Source organism: Lepisosteus oculatus, chromosome 5 (assembly GCF_040954835.1).
Source record: "Lepisosteus oculatus isolate fLepOcu1 chromosome 5, fLepOcu1.hap2, whole genome shotgun sequence".
Classification (NCBI taxonomy): Eukaryota; Metazoa; Chordata; class Actinopteri; order Semionotiformes; family Lepisosteidae; genus Lepisosteus; species Lepisosteus oculatus.
The window spans coordinates 593,263-609,444 of NC_090700.1; the positions used below are offsets into that span (position 1 = coordinate 593,263).

The following is a 16,182-nucleotide window of genomic DNA, read 5'->3' on the forward strand; positions in this document are numbered from 1 at the left end:
TACATCCCTTTCTGCAAGGACCCCATAGTCTACAATTCACCCACATGACCGGCAGATGGGCTTCAGACTCCCAGAAGAAGTGTAAAGAAATATCAGAAGACAGTTTATCACCTTTCCAAAAACATGCTCAAGGGTGGAGTCACATTCAGTAGCTCTCCAAGAACAAATAAGAAACTAAAAAAAGTTCAAGTAGGTACTGTAGCTGCGTCAGCATGCATAGACTGCAAAGGAACAAGTAAAGGTTTATTCCTGCTGAAAGGGAAAGAAAAGGGACACAACCTTCTGGCTGTGGAGCCTTCCTCAGGTGTAAGGGATTTACCTGTTCCTAAGAAGCTAGGAGTTTGTCTTGGCACTTTACTTTCTTGCTTTGACTAAAGAGATGTTTTAGGACTTCATTTCCTGTAGAAAGCCTGCGTCTTTGCGAGTGGCTATGCTGGGATGCTGCAGATGGGAGGGGAGATATATTGTGTGCATTTTCTGGGAACAGACTAGACCAAAAAAAATTTAACATGAAGAATATTTTTCAATACTGGAAGGCTTTGTGTTTTTGTTCTTGAACATATATTACGGTAATACAGTATATTATATATCTTGGTAGTGAACATGTATTAAAAAGATGTCATGAAGAAAACGCACGCAGGGCATTAATAAAGGCACGATTCCAAAACATTCTAAAAGCACCCTGCTTGTCCTTCTTTCTTCCCCAATATAAATCCCATGAGCTCTGACTCACAGCTGGGAAAGCCCGGAGAGCAAGGTGCATAGCACAGCTCTATTGTTAGAACATCTGACTCAAGCTGGGGAATAACATTGAACAACAAGCTTACTTACTTAATAGCTGCAAATGACTGAAAAACATAATTTACTCAAAATTAACTGAATTCTTGTTGACATCAAGAATCTTGATTTCTTGGACATTAAACTCTCCCAAAGACGAATAAGAGCCAAATTAGAGGAGGCCATTCAGCCTGTCTTGTTTGCATGGTTGCTAGTAGATCAACAAGGGTCTCGTCCAGTCTTCTCTTGAAAGACCCATGAACCTGCCTGAGCAACACGATTCAGCTGTTTGCTCTGCACTTCCAGCATCCTTTGTGTCAGGAAGGTATCGTATTACCCCTGCTGAATGCATCCTTTCTTAGTTTCTACTCTTTACTCAGCTGAGCCCCTGTTGAGTTCTTTGTAGCCTGAGTAGCCTTTCAAGATTGTCAATGTGGTATTTGTTTTAAGTCCTCTTAGATGTTTTTGCTTAGAACTACAGAAATTCAATAGCACAGTCGTTAATATGGTGGAACTTGAACGGCGTGTTGGTTAAGAGCAGACCTGTGGCAGCTGGAGCAGTCCAGGAAGTAGTGCCTTCCTCAGTGCTCTTCCTCTTCTCACCAGAGCAGCAGGATGACCTCTGGAAGCGTTTCAGCTTGGTCTTCAGTCCTGCTGTTCACATTTACCTAAAATAAAAATAAATGTTAATGTAATAAAATAAAAACAACCTCAAAGAGTCATGGATAGGGGAAGCTGAAATCCCGATCTTTATACTTTTTAAGAAGATCATATATTACAAAGTTGCCAGTTTGTTCTTTAATTTATTTTATATGTGATAGAAAAAACATCAACCTGCCTTTGTAGCATTCATAAGAATGCAAGGTCACAGAAAATATAAAAATAAATAATAACAAATAAAATAAGAAAGTTTCCAAATAAGATAACATCTGGCCCATCTTACCCATTTCATAATTAGTAGTTATTTAAACCCAGAATCTCTCACTTTTAACTTTCAATGGGCAAGTCATTGGCTCCTTCTTTAGTAAACACGTGAGTGAAATACTGATTTACTACATCAGCCATTTCCTTTCTTTGTTTAGAGTTTTCCCATTTTCATCCCAGATCTATTTTACTGTATTCATTCAGCTTACTCTTTAACTTTTAACAAAAAGAACATGAATAAAATGTTATTCAGCATTTCAATAATCTTAATTTAATTTTAAGTTTTGTAGAAGCTGAAGAATATCTTTTTTTTTGTCTCTTCAGATCGGAAATGTAGCAATAATGGATTCCCTGTGGCCCATACAAAAAGAAGTGGAATGGTTTTCTTTTTTGGTATGGTTTTGATTTGTGCAATAAACAATAAAAAACTCTTGAAGTCAGCCAGGCCAGCCATGATGCATTTCTAAACACTGATGATGAAACTGCTGTTTATTTCAACTTCTTGCTTTGCTTTGTGAGGATACAACACAGCGCCCTCCTGTGGCCACCTACCGGAGGACACCTTCACATACACCAGTCAAACCTAATTCAATTCACTGCCAGGTTCTATATGTCATTAACATACAGTATATCCTCCATACACAACTGTAAAGCTAACAGGCTATTTTTTGTACAACAAAATACAGCTTAATCAAGATTAACTGTGAATTTAAAGTGGCTAAAAGTTTGGTAGACACCACCATGGAATTGTGCTTTTGCAATAAAGCAGGAAAAACACCGAGCAGAGCAGTGTGGAGCACAGCAACAGGAAATATCTTAGACGTTTTTACTGCAGTGTGAAGTCTTTTACTGTATACCAAGCCAGTAAAATTCAGGTTAGACTATTGTGCCCTATACGTTTGCTTGCTGTGCTGCCTGCTGCGTGTGTTTCTCTATAACTCCACAACAGAGGGTCCATTATCTCACAGTCTAACACTGTACTGCCTCTGCACCGGCTTCTGAAATGATCTGTCACAGTGGCAAGAATTTGGATAAGAATATCATTCCTCAACATTTCAATTTAGTTAGAGTTTTTAGACATTTCTATACTATTTCAATTATATAGAAGATTATCACCAAACTTCTGTCTACCCACGCTGTCTACACATTTAGCCCTCTGGAACAGATGACCAACTAAGACAGAGACCCTGAAAGAGAAGTGTGATGGTGGAGTCAGAAGGTACAGTATGCTGCACTGGAAGACAGTGTTCCTTAAAATGGCAACAGAATGAACTTGAATTTTAAAGTTACAGACAGTTACAATGCACAATCAATTCGAGTTTCCTTCAGCTGTCACACAGAGATATACAGTATGCACTGTACAGTAGATATTCCTCATCCTTATTCAGGAGTCAAAAGCACTTGGAAAGTATGCAAAAATGGTAAAGTGAGCAATTTAGCCAAAATGTGTGTGAAGAGCTGCGTTTTTTCATTCAGATCTCAGTATTAACATATCACTACATTTTTCTCATGTTTTAGGACTTGTCTGTCTGTATGCACAGAATATAGCTTCAGGGCCGGTGGAAGCTAGTTAGTAAAACAGATCACTTCAATTTAATCTTAATTGTTTTATGTACTGTAGGTGAGTTTGCAGTGTGCAGAGCGGTGCTGAAAGATGACTGGAGTTCAGCGCAGACAGTCGGCCTGAGTCCCTTTCTCCCCTTTTCGGCTAAGAGTCTCCTTCCCGCCCACTCAACTCCGTTGTGTCATGGATTTCCTGGTTTTGACATGAAAGAAACTCCCTTTGAAAAAAAACAGAAACATTCCCGAAGGTAATAAAGCCAGAATATAATCCCCGTTTTCTTATTTTCTTAGAAGTGATCGTTTTCTTGTGATTTTGCCTGCATTGCATTTAAACGCTAATCCTGAATAATGTTTTTAGTTTAATCCATAATGATTAATCCTAACAAAATGCACCTGAGACAAGGTTAACACACAAATACAGGAAATACTAAATTATTTACATTTAATAAAATAGATCAGTATATTAAAAATGTTTTTTTTACTTTATGTTATGGACGAAAGCCGCTATACAGACACAGCGACTGCTGTCATTTGTGCTAATTGAGGACAAAATGCCATTTCACACAAGCATTCACAGGCAGTGCACAATGTCCTGCTTCAGTCTCAGGCCTTAATCACACTGAGTCACTTAAACAGCTGCATCATGTTTTTATTAGCACTTTTATGTACTTAAAACCTACCTACATTTTAAAAAAATATTTAGATTTAGATTCTTCCACTTAATTAATAAAAGTCAAGTCACAGTTAGATACTGATTTCATTTTTAAAACATTTTCATCCCACGCAGTTCAGAAATCTTCCTTTTGAGTTGCTAAAAGAAGAGCTCTAAAATAATCCATTGAAGTGAAAGAATCCTCTTGGTTTAATTAAGAACTTGCAATATTTAATATATCTATATAATAAGAAAATATATATTTAAGAAATGTTTTGGATTACTCATGGGAGAAAATGGTTCAAAAGAGCAGAGGTATCAGAGCAGTCATTAATGGGTTAAATGGTAAAATACAAAATGTTGCTTCACTAAACAAGACAACCACATTGTTTACTGATTTTTTAAGTTTCCTTCAACCAGTTCGGAGCAGATTACTGGTAATGCCTATTGCAGCCTTCCTGCAGACATACTTTGCCAATGAATTCCTGCTATGCAGCGGAAATGCAATGCCTGCAAGACATTGTTTTGACTTTCACACCTTTAAGTTAGAGCTTGATTAAAAACACAAAATAAATAACCTGTGTCTCAGCTACTAGAGCATACTCCTGTAAAATTAAGTTGCTTGGTGCTTCTGTGCTCCCAAGTCCTTTGTTTAAATTATATATGTAAATATTATATTATGTGGTCTATATGTGAGGTGACCCGGAGAGAACTGTAAGTTCAGACAAGCTCATGAGTTTGTTCACATCTTTTCTTAAGTGTGCATTGATCCAGTAAAACTGAACCTGCAGTACCAGTTAACAGAGCTGTACGGACTTACTGTGGTGGTAAATCAAGAGGAAACCCCTCCATGTCTTTGCTAAGCTCAATGCTTCAGGTGCCCACTGAACAAATCCCTCAAAGATTTCCCAAAGCTAAAAGAAAAGAACGATATGTACAGTATTTCCTACACTTACCTGTTTTGTCACGTTTCTGTTCTGTCGGTCTGTTAAATGGGTTAAAGACTGACAATTACTACCTATTATCTGATGATGTCATTGTCTCACCTAAACAGATCTCAATTCAAGATGCTAATTAGAGAGATATTAGACATTTTGTTTTGCAAAACACCTTTATTTTGTCAAACACTATATGACCACTTCAAACAAGGAAGTCTACAAATGTGGACAACATAATAAATACTGTGATTAGCAGCATCCTTTGTGAGCAAATACTATGTTATTGCTCTAGGCAGTCATATTAAAGGTAACCTATCCCAACACTGGTTTAATAAACCAATTAAAATGTGATATTTAACTATTTCACCTTAATTTAATGTTTTTTTGTATTCCAGTAGGTTTCATTTCAGATGTAATGTATATGAAGATTGAACGTGCTCTAACTTTCATCACCTGTTCCTTATAATTTTCTACGTAAACAGTGTTTCACACAAAGAATGGGGAAGGAAAAGAATAATGCTCATGGTTTGTGGATATCCTGAAATAAAACTTGCAAAATGTGTAGGCAGGCTGTAGCTCTTTTAACGTAAAGAGATTACTTTCATGCATTTCAAATCAGTGCAGATAGGAACTGTGCTTTACATTTTGTTATAGTGAACAGTCATATGCCTGTTCTTGCAAACTTGCTCATCATATGTATTTAAAATTTAAAAATATAAACTTTAAAAGTCTACTTTCTTGATTATCTCAAGGTCCACAAACATTTGTATAAAGAAGTAGCTTCAGTTCTTGTTTTTAATCCATTTTCCATGTAATTTTCACTTGCGCTCTCTTGATTTGTGCAGGGTTGATTTTGTCCTCAAAAGCCTTGAGGATTTTGAACGTTGATCATCTTTGTTCTAAAACAACTAAAGGTTCAGTTCTTTGAGCTTGTCAGAATTTATCTAGATGTGAATGATGTGTCAACTGAATGTTTCCAATTTTGTATTTATAGTTAATGTTTTGACTACCTGTATATAAAACCCTGCACTTGTCAAGTGTTTGACTAGTCTTGAAGTTTATTTATATTTTATTTAATCTGCAGTTTTGGGAATCCTCCTAATACAGCATCACCTTCAAACCTGACTAGTTTACTAATCATACCAAAATCTCCAGCTCTGATATAAATCAAGAACAGCAGTGATCCTAGTACACATCCCTGTGGTACTCCACCAATTACATCACTCCAATGCGAACATTCCCTCCTGATTTTTTACTGTTTTCTCTTTACTGATCCTAACAAATACAAACACACATTTCTATGAAAACCTAGGGCCTGTAATTGGGGAACTAATCTTGTATGAGAAACTTTAGATGTCATCGAGACATACTGTCTGCTGAGTACAAGGATGAAGAATGAACTCGTTCTGCTTGTATGGATGGCCTTTGCCTCGACTGCAGGTGAGACCTGTGAGATTTGGGATCAGTGATGGATGAGTCCTCTGAGATGCTGCACTGAGCTCCCTTGTCTAGTGCGATGTTGGGTGGCTTGTTGAAATATTATTTCTTTCACTACTTGGAACTTTCTTCTGTCACTAAAGTTCTCCATGTTTGTTGATAGTTTAGGTTGCACACCTCCCTGAACACTGGGTTCCTAAAAGTCACTTGGAGCCCTTTGAGTGTCTTAATTTCCTTCTTCATTACTTTCACTTTTTCCAGCAGAGTCTGGATTTTGTGGCAGTTATCACAGCTGTTGGACAAACATCTAAACACAAAGAAGCAGGAATATGACTGAGAATTGTGCAATGTGTTCTAACGCGACTCAGACAATCTGCAGTGGACCTTAAAACAGACACATACAGTATTAGAAGATCGAAGGTTTGATGGTCTTTATTTACCACAGTACCAAGATACACAAAAGATCCTGTGTCTGGACACTAATCTCCTTCAACAGCAAACGCAATGATTTCTCTCAACACCCCCTAGCTGGTTACATGCTTGATAGAATGAGGGGGTGCCTAGAACCAACAACATAGCAGAATTTTATTGTCATCCTTGCTCTTCCTTCCTGGCATTTTCTCTTGTATGAGTGAGACTGTGGATGCATGACACTTTACCAGTGATGTCTACACCAGCAGACTCTGGCCTGGTAGAGCTGTTAGCACTGCTTGCTTTGTCGGACATTGTTAGACACAAAATCAACAGTTAATTCTCCTATTTTGAAGTTCTGCTTTCTCCTGTTATTTAACTAGGTTCTTACAACACAATCGTACAACTAGAAATAACTAGACATGCTATTAAATCTTCGCCGTCAGTCTTTCACAATCTCTTGTGAAAAACATTGCTCACATGTATGCTTGCAGCACTTACAGGATGCGGAGCAAAGGAAGTTCTAAAGCAATTACTGAGAAGTTTACATGCTTGGAGCTTTCAGGTCCTACATACCTGTTGCTGGTACAGACAACTGGAATTAGTGAAAGAACACTTAGGAAACGTAAAAGAAACAGACATGGATGAAGGTAGATGTTTGCTTGAAACATGTGCTTAGCATTGGATATATACATCATACCATACATGCACAACTGTTGCTGTCAAATCCTGCTTCATATAAATATGGTTTGTATAATATTTCACTTTGACAATAATGAAAGTAACCTTTATTTTAAATAACACACTTAATGTATGACATCAAAGTGCTTCATATTCTTTTTGAAAAAGATTAAACCAAATTTATAAAAAGGAATCAAAAAGGAAAATTAAAGGTAGAAATGTATTTTTCAAATCAGATTTAACAACTCAGTCACAGATGTTGATGCATGTGCTTTGTGTGCGATGGAGTTTAATTAAAATGTTAACGTGGTAAAACCAAAGAACCTGGCAGCAGAAGGATTGCTGTCCAGCTTTTGAAACTGAAAATATGCCAGATATCAGAGATTAAAGGCTTTGATGAGAACAGGGTAAGACCAGAACATATTATGCAACATGACATGAGCCTTTCAAAGCCTAATGTTTGAATGTTTCAGAAAGCCTGTTAAAACACTGGATGGTAAATTATTTGCACTTTTATCTATTAGAATTAGAGAAATTTATATAGTTAAATTACTTTATTCTTTGGGACCAAGTCCTGTTGCTGTTCCAGAATTAAAAGCCAAACAAATCAGACAACACTATATTCCAGATTTCTGACAACCCATGTACAGTATGTGCAGCCAGAGATATTTGAATTACAGCCACTAGCCAAGTTCTGAAAGTTGTCCATTACCTTCTGAATGAGAGTGAAAATCCACTCCATCACACAGATCAGTGTTTACATCACTTTCATTCGGTAACCGAGGTCAGAAATGGCTTTAGGTCAGGTTTCCAATCTTAGTTGGACTTCGATGCACTTGCAGACAAAAGTAATTTAGTAATGTATAGTTGTTCTACCTAAAGAAAGAAAGCAGATTCAACCCTACAATAAAATAATTAAGTACTACATAGATGAAGTATGAAGATGAAATATTATTTATACAGACCATTTGTACTTCTCTACAGTTGTTCTGTCATAAAAATGTAAAAAACTATTTTCAGAATGTTTAAAATGTCTTCAAATTCTAAAGAGATTTATTGAGTCATATTTTGTCAAAATTGTAATGTTATTTTGAGACAAATGAAAAAAAAACATCTTATCATGAAGTTAGATTTTTTTAATTAATAAATCAAAAGATGTTTGACCACATACGCCCTCTGGTGGCAAATATCTGACCAGTTCAGACTTGAAAAGCTACAGTTTGCTTCGGCCAGGCAGGTCTGAACTGTAATCGTAAATGTGTCTCTGCACACACTGTACATGTAGTTGTCAATTCATCCTACGAGGACAGAATACCAGACTGTGTCATTATTTTACGATTGTTAACACCATATATATGTCTTCTGTCCTATTTATATAATGCACCTGAGTGACTAATGAGAAACAATTTTCATTATACTATGCACCTGTGTAAGTTTAATGACAATAAAGTTGAATTGAATTGAGTATATGCAACGCAACAGTAAGTATTGTTGCCCTCACTGAAATTCCAGTTTCGGTGAGCTTCCTTCACCACACAGTCACAGTGCTGAAGGAGAAGGACAGCATTCTAGACCCAGGCAGCAGGTCAGGCACAGGGAGAGCTATGTGCAGGACCACCAGACTGCCCTGCGGCAGAGAAGGGCAGGATGGCACTGGGACAGACCGCACGCGATCACAAGGGCTTCCCCAGCCTGGGGAGGAGACTGTGCAGCAGCAGGAGACAGTGTTGAAAACGAAGCGTCTCCCCATGTCCATCAGTTACAAGTGAATAAAGCATATTCCCTCCTTTAATGAATTCCAGTTACTCTTCTCAAAATGCAGATACAGATTTCCCACTCTAAAATTAAACAGGCTTAGGACTCATTTATTCCTGTGAAATAACCCTGCTCAAGAGAGGATTCTCTTGTGTGTTTATGTGTATTGTTTATTTCTGTGATTTTCTTCTAATTGCCTACTGCTGCAAAACAAAATGCCCCCTGGGGATAATAAAGACTCTCTCTCTCCTCTTACCTGGAGAGCATTTTAGAAGCTTTTAATTCACCAGTTCACACCATTGACTTATCCCTGCAAGATACGCAGAGCTGACATTTTGTGGACGTTTCCCTTTATTGTTTTATTTCAACACACCCGAGTGAATTTTGGTGGACTGAACTAAATTGCTGGAGTTTTCTTTAATTTTAAAGCTCTTCCATCATATCAGAGTGCCACATGTATACTCTTCATCAACTATATACACGTGTTATATATCTATTTTTAATTAAAATATTTTTTCAATAATTATAGTGGGAACTGCTTAATGATTTCCTCATCGATGACAAAACAGGGTGTAAAATTTCCTTCCTGAAGTTTACTCACTGGACTTTGAGAAACATGACTAAACCTGTTTCACAACAGTCCAGACACTTGGGCTATAAAAGAGACAAGGGTTCCAGAAGGCAGAACACAAGAACCCACAGCTCCCCGAGGAACGATGAGAACTCTCAGCGCATTGCTGCTCCTGGGTCTGGCGGCCGCCGCCTGCTCCCTCCCCATAGCGCTTCCCAGCACCGCGAAGAACGATGAGGAGGTGGCAGAGGTAAACCTTTACTGGCTTGGCTCTCTCGAGCTTCTTCTCCTGACACCTGCTGCTCCTTGACATCACAGTGCTGACTTTCCTTATTTTTTAATATCCAATTTGATACAAACGCTGCATTTAAAAAAAACAATGCATAGCCAAAAGGCAGCGAGAGCTGTGCTTGTAACGTGACCCTCGTCTCTTCGGCAGGCCTATCTGAAGAGGTTCTTTAACCTCACCACTCCGGAGGGACCCATCCAGAGACGCCGGATCAGCCCCATGACTGAGAAGGTGAGAGAGATGCAGAGGTTCTTTGGGCTGAAGGTGACCGGAACCCTGGACTCGGACACAATGCAGATGATGAATAAACCTCGCTGTGGAGTCCCTGATGTAGCCCAGTACTCTACATTCCAAGGGAATATCAAGTGGCCAAAAACCAGCCTGACATACAGGTAAGTTACAATACAGATAAGCTTCCTCCATGGTCGAGAGACTACTCAGGTTTCCCAGCGTTGTCTTGCCCCCTCTTTGCATATGAGTGGACTGGCTCCCCATTCCGGCATGGTGTTGCCACCGTGACCCTCTAGGGCCTCATTATTAAATATATTTTGACCCAGAGTGTGATGCACTTGCACATCAAAATAGACTTTAGGTGGCATATTAAAAATACCGAGCTTAAATCGGATATACGTTTTTTTCTTTCTAACACTCCTAAAACTTTTTAATAGACTTGTTTAAAGTATGTTAATGCCATCTAAAGCTGCTCTGGTAGCAGTGTGTACAAAAGGCATATAAACAGGAAAAATCTTGAAAAATGCTGATGCTCTGGGGAAAAGGGGCATTTTGGGTTGATTCTGAATGAATGCCTGCAGGATTGAGAACTACACGCCGGACATGGCAGTGCAGGACGTGGACAGAGCCCTAGAGAGAGCTCTCCAAGTGTGGGCCAAGGTCACCCCTCTGCGCTTCACCCGGATCTACAGCGGCACCGCTGACATCATGATCTCCTTTGGGGCCGGAGGTAAACCTCCTCACACATGTTACCTGTGCCAAAGTTCGATCAGGAGAAATCTTTTTCTTTTTTTGCATGAAACGTTAATTAGCCTAGTAGCATGTTTTTCTAATTTTACAACGAAAAGGTCTGCTTCTAGCTTTAGCACTGCCAGCTACAGCTTCACTATTTATCTTGAACCGGGCCGGGGCTGGGGCACAGCTGAGCTCTGTTCTTTTCCGCCTGTAGTTCACGGCGATTACTACCCTTTCGATGGACCAGACGGTACTTTGGCTCATGCTTTTGCTCCCAGCGAGGGCATCGGTGGAGATGCCCACTTTGATGAGGACGAAACATTCACCAGCGGATCCATGGGTAAGTAGCCAGAGGCGAGGACCCATTTTTGAGAGGAGTGTTGTGTGTGGGAATTTCCTTCTGACCAATCTTGGGAGCAAAGCTGTCTGAAAGCACATTGTGATGCCTTATCGCCTTGTTGGCCTCTGATAGTGGTTAGTTTATTGATATTATCTGCTTAGCAGATGCCCCAAAGCCATTTGAACCAAACCGCGCATTTCTGCGAGAGGAAAGACCCTATTTTGCTCAGATGCTTAACAAAAGCTCAGATGGATCAGAAAGTCCTTTTATAGAACCTTACTTCTCTTCTGAACACACACCATTACCCATTCTGAGTGTACAACGATCTCTCCTGCAGGGTACAACCTGTTCCTGGTGGCGGCCCACGAGTTTGGCCACTCTCTGGGCCTGTCCCACTCCACCGACCCTGGGGCATTGATGTTCCCCGTCTACAGCTACGTGGATCCCGACACCTTCTCCCTCCCTCAGGATGACATTAAAGGAATACAGTTCCTTTACGGTAAGAAATCAATGTATAATTTCTAGAGGGAATTAAAGAGACACATTTCCATGCTCCGTGTTGATTGGTGTTCATCTGGTGGACCCTCAGGCCCAAACCCAGATGTGGACGGAGGCAACCCTGACCCCAACCCAGGCCCAACCACCCCCAACGCCTGTGACCCCCGCCTGTCCCTGGACGCCGCCACAACCCTGCGAGGAGAGAAGATACTCTTCAAGGGCAGGTAAATACAACAACCACGTACATTCCTATACAGCGAAGGAAACAGGCTCTGGGTGTTTCTGTGTTTACAGCCCCTTTAATGGCAGGAATACACCACGTCCTGTTTCTTGCAGGGTTAAGGATAAAGAAAAACAGAGCACTTCTGCAGATCCCCTCAAAGTTGAATGTGATACAACAGGATTTCTACACTATATTAAATCAGGAAATTAGACTTGGCTTTACTAAAATATGGTTTGAAAGGGTTTTCAAAAGAAATTTAAAGCAGTTTTCCTGTTTGGCAATAAAGCAGACACCTGACTAAAAGTGTGTCTTTCTCTTTAGTTTCTTTTGGCGCAGTTTCAGCCAGTCATCCCAAGTGGAGCAACACAGAATCAAGTACTTCTGGCCTGAGCTTCCTGACAACATCGACGCAGCCTACGAGAGCCTGGAAAGTGACAGGGTGTATCTCTTTAAAGGTCAGTATGTTCTGTCTGTGAAGTGAAGTGCACCAGACAGCTGTGACTATGCAGTCTTAACCGGGCATCAGAGAAGATGTTACAGGGTACCTCATATGATCCAAATTGCAATAATGAATGTCTACATCACATACTGTATATGATATCATACTATACCATATAAAGGTAAGGAAAGATATGAATGAAGATGCTCATCTGTGATTTTCTGCAGGAAACCAGGTGTGGGCTCTGTTTGGATATGACATTGTCCAGGGATACCCCAAAAGCATTACCACTCTGGGCCTCCCACGGAGTGTGACCAAGATTGATGCTGCTGTTTACGATGAACAGTCTCGCAAAGCCCTCTTCTTCACTGGCAACCAGATCTACAGGTAGACCTTTTAATGTCAAACATCAGAACCTCTGAACCAGATGCTCTGAGTCCTGCTGCTAGATCCTTTCTCACCTGTTGGTCTCTGTCTGTGGTCACAGCTATGATGAGGCCACCAGGAAGGTGGACCAAGGCTTCCCAAAATCCATTAAGGACGTCTTCCCTGGAATTGGCAATAAAGTTGATGCAGCCTTACAAGACAGAGGTATGTGTCTTCCCTGACAAGTAGGAAGAAATCACTTACAGAACAGTCATTTTGACAGGTGTCTTTTTGACTACAAACAACAAACATGTGACATAAGTTAAGTCAAAAACGGTTACTATGTTTAATGTAAAACAACAAACATTGAAAAGAAAAGTAATTCAATTAGAATTATTTTTACTACTTCACTTACTTTTAAGAATAAAAAAAATTGGGGCTATACAAATAATCTTCCCCAATAAAGCACATTTTTGCCTGATCTGTTCAAGACATCTCATATAAGATATTTCCAAATTCCGAAATAGTTTTCTACAAGGATATTTAATGTCTGCGTGATTTTGCTATTGGTGTGTATTCACTAACACAGCTGTCATTGGTCACACTTATAATCCATTGTATTTGTTTAACTTATGGCAATTCCTATTTTCCAGGTTTTACGTACCTCTTCAATGGACAATACATGATGGAGTACAGCTATACGAGAAGGGCTCTTCGTGTTTTGTACACCAACTACTTTCTGGGCTGTTAGACCAATTACCAAGTCATGTGAAACGTATCTTTTAAATTAAGAAATCATCAGAAGGATTTAGGATTTATTTTTAAAAACATGTCAATTCAAGGATATTTTAAGTGAATGTATTTATTTGGTTATGTTAAATTATTATACAGTAGATGTTCTTTGATGTTTTCTGGTTATTTTATTTAATAAAACACCAGATGTTTCCATATTTACATAATGATTGATTAAGCAAAGTATACAACTACCTGGTAAATGATTACTTTTATTTTATTTCAATGGTAAATTATTGATTCCTTTTGATATTTTTCATTGTTTTTCATGGCTTCAAGCAAAATTGTTATATGTTTTTTATTTGCCTTGTATTTTTATACAATAAAAAAATTTAAATAAACCCCTCTTAGTGCATGTTCTTTTTCTTATAAAGGAAAGGTATGTTAATCCCTGGAATGCTATTGCAGCCTGCAGAGTTGTGGTACTCTATCTTATACCAGTGTGACTCTAACAGGATCACTCAGCCCCACAAGCTCCTCACATTGAACTGTGTCCACAATGAGACCAGTGTGTAGGCTGAAGAAGCTCTTTTTTTCTCAGTAACGTTATTTTATTTGGTGTGTGGCGAATGTTGCACTGCTTGCTGCTTAAATTACCTCCTTGGGGATGAATAAAGTATTTTGAACTGTTCTGATTTGATCATTTCAACTACCAGTATACACTGTGTATCTCCTGTATGTTACCTCTCTATATTCTTTAGCTCTTTTGTAAATTATGTTACAAGTGACCCAAGTAATACAGTACATAGGAGGGCAATACAGCTTTTCCATTTGATTGGACCCATGTCCATCTCCCACAACAGTACAGCCCTGCCCAGGTAATCCTTCCATCGCCAACGCCTGTTAAATAAACTTCCGTGCTTCTGCAGCTTTCCACACAGCTCTGCTCGGTGCTGTCAGAGAATGACATTCCGTTACGCCCGGGATTGTATCTGCTTGGTCCATGCGGACTGCAGTACTAGTTTCCCAGTTTGACGCATATTATAACACTATATAAAGAAATCATGCTTGGCAGGGAGTTCTGATGGGACTGCACAAGTGATTAAAAACTGATTTTTTAATACTTTTAATTGAATAATATGCTGAACCCTTACCATATGCATTGTAAATGTCTGAGGATACGCGTGATTTAATATATTGTACTCAAAATCTAGAATCTGTGCAAAGAGCACGTGCAATAGAAAAAACCCAAACAGTTGGGTTTGACACGATGCAAGCACATTCATCCCGTCTGGGCACGACCAGACAAGCCTCACCCACGCTGGTAGGCTGTTTGTGTCTTACTCCTGAAGCTGAAAACACAGGCGACCACCCCCACTGCCCCCAGGCTGTGGAAAACTCTGGCATGAGATGTGACGTCAGACTTACCTGCATATGGGGGATTCCAGGCAGTGGAGATTCTACCTTTAAGTGCTTTACAGTGGGCTGACTCATGTGTTTGTTGATCCCTTTTCGTAATCCTTTTCTTTTCTCCTTCAGACTTGACCAACTCCCATATTTTATAATAGATCTATTCATATGGGCTTCCACTGTCTGGCTGACTCAGTGTTATGGATAAAGAACTATGCTCTGTTTTGGCTCAGGCTCTCTTGTGTACATTTATGCAAGACAGACAGACTGACCGACCAGTCTGGGGGTGTACAAAGAACAGAACTAACCCAAATGACGAACATGAAAAACGTTTCTTAGCAACACTGCATGATCATGTGCTTGATAACCACTGGACCTGCTGAATCCACCCACAGGAATCAAAGAAAGGGACACACTGTCACCTTTCACACTTGCTGTACTCTGTAATTTTAACCATCCTTCATTTTCAACCCCTGACCACGAGGACGAGGCTTTGCAGGCACGTAAAAGACACAACACAATCCATTTAACACAACATGAAACCAATAACAAATAAGACACGTACTGTACGTGTAAGATGAGAAAGAAAGAAAATAAAGTAAAATTTACAATCGATTAACCAACAGGTTAATAGCTTTGGGAATAAAAGATAACTCAGTGCTATAGTACTTGAACCTGGGCAGTCTAAATCGTCACCGAGATAGAAGGACCTCATACTGGCGGTCTTGGAAACATGGTCAAGACAGTTCTGACCACACTGCAAAAAATGAAAGATCCTTGCTTGGGTGCCAAACTAATGCAGAGCTGCTTTTCATCAGTGTTCTTTTTCTGTGTTTTAAAGCTCAACCTTTCTTGCCCTGTTCTTCCTGGATGCACCGCAGACAGGTCTGTGTAGTACTGCACTCCTGCCCCCTAAGACATCCACACCTGACACACTCTCGGGCCTGATCAGCCTGGGCTCACCTGCTTCATCGTCCCAAAGGGGAGATCTGCTTTACAGGCAGACAGGGCCCCCCAGAGCCCCCAGTTGCCTCTCTAATAATGCTGCTCTTGAGATGCAAATGTAAGCTTTTTTAACAGACTTACAAAAAAAAACATCTTAATATAATTACTTTGCTTATGAAAAGCAACACCCCTCCCCACACACACAGCAGACATCTCCACAAATATCATTCTGATTTAAGATAAGATCACTTTATTGGTCATACAC

At 39.6% G+C, this 16,182-nt stretch overlaps 1 protein-coding gene across 1 annotated transcript in view; it reads left to right on the forward strand.

Annotated features, from left to right (window-relative positions):
* Positions 1 to 9,815: 9,815 nt before the first annotated feature.
* Positions 9,816 to 16,182, forward strand: part of LOC102684784 (uncharacterized) — a 34,518-nt gene continuing 28,151 nt past the window's right edge. The window contains exons 1-10 of the mRNA XM_015341133.2: positions 9,816 to 9,959; positions 10,149 to 10,390; positions 10,811 to 10,959; positions 11,179 to 11,304; positions 11,642 to 11,803; positions 11,894 to 12,026; positions 12,347 to 12,480; positions 12,692 to 12,851; positions 12,952 to 13,055; positions 13,484 to 13,576. Of these exons, the coding sequence (XP_015196619.2) occupies positions 9,855 to 9,959; positions 10,149 to 10,390; positions 10,811 to 10,959; positions 11,179 to 11,304; positions 11,642 to 11,803; positions 11,894 to 12,026; positions 12,347 to 12,480; positions 12,692 to 12,851; positions 12,952 to 13,055; positions 13,484 to 13,576 (1,408 nt within the window). The 5' untranslated portion in view covers positions 9,816 to 9,854. The remainder of the gene's footprint in view (positions 9,960 to 10,148; positions 10,391 to 10,810; positions 10,960 to 11,178; positions 11,305 to 11,641; positions 11,804 to 11,893; positions 12,027 to 12,346; positions 12,481 to 12,691; positions 12,852 to 12,951; positions 13,056 to 13,483; positions 13,577 to 16,182) is intronic.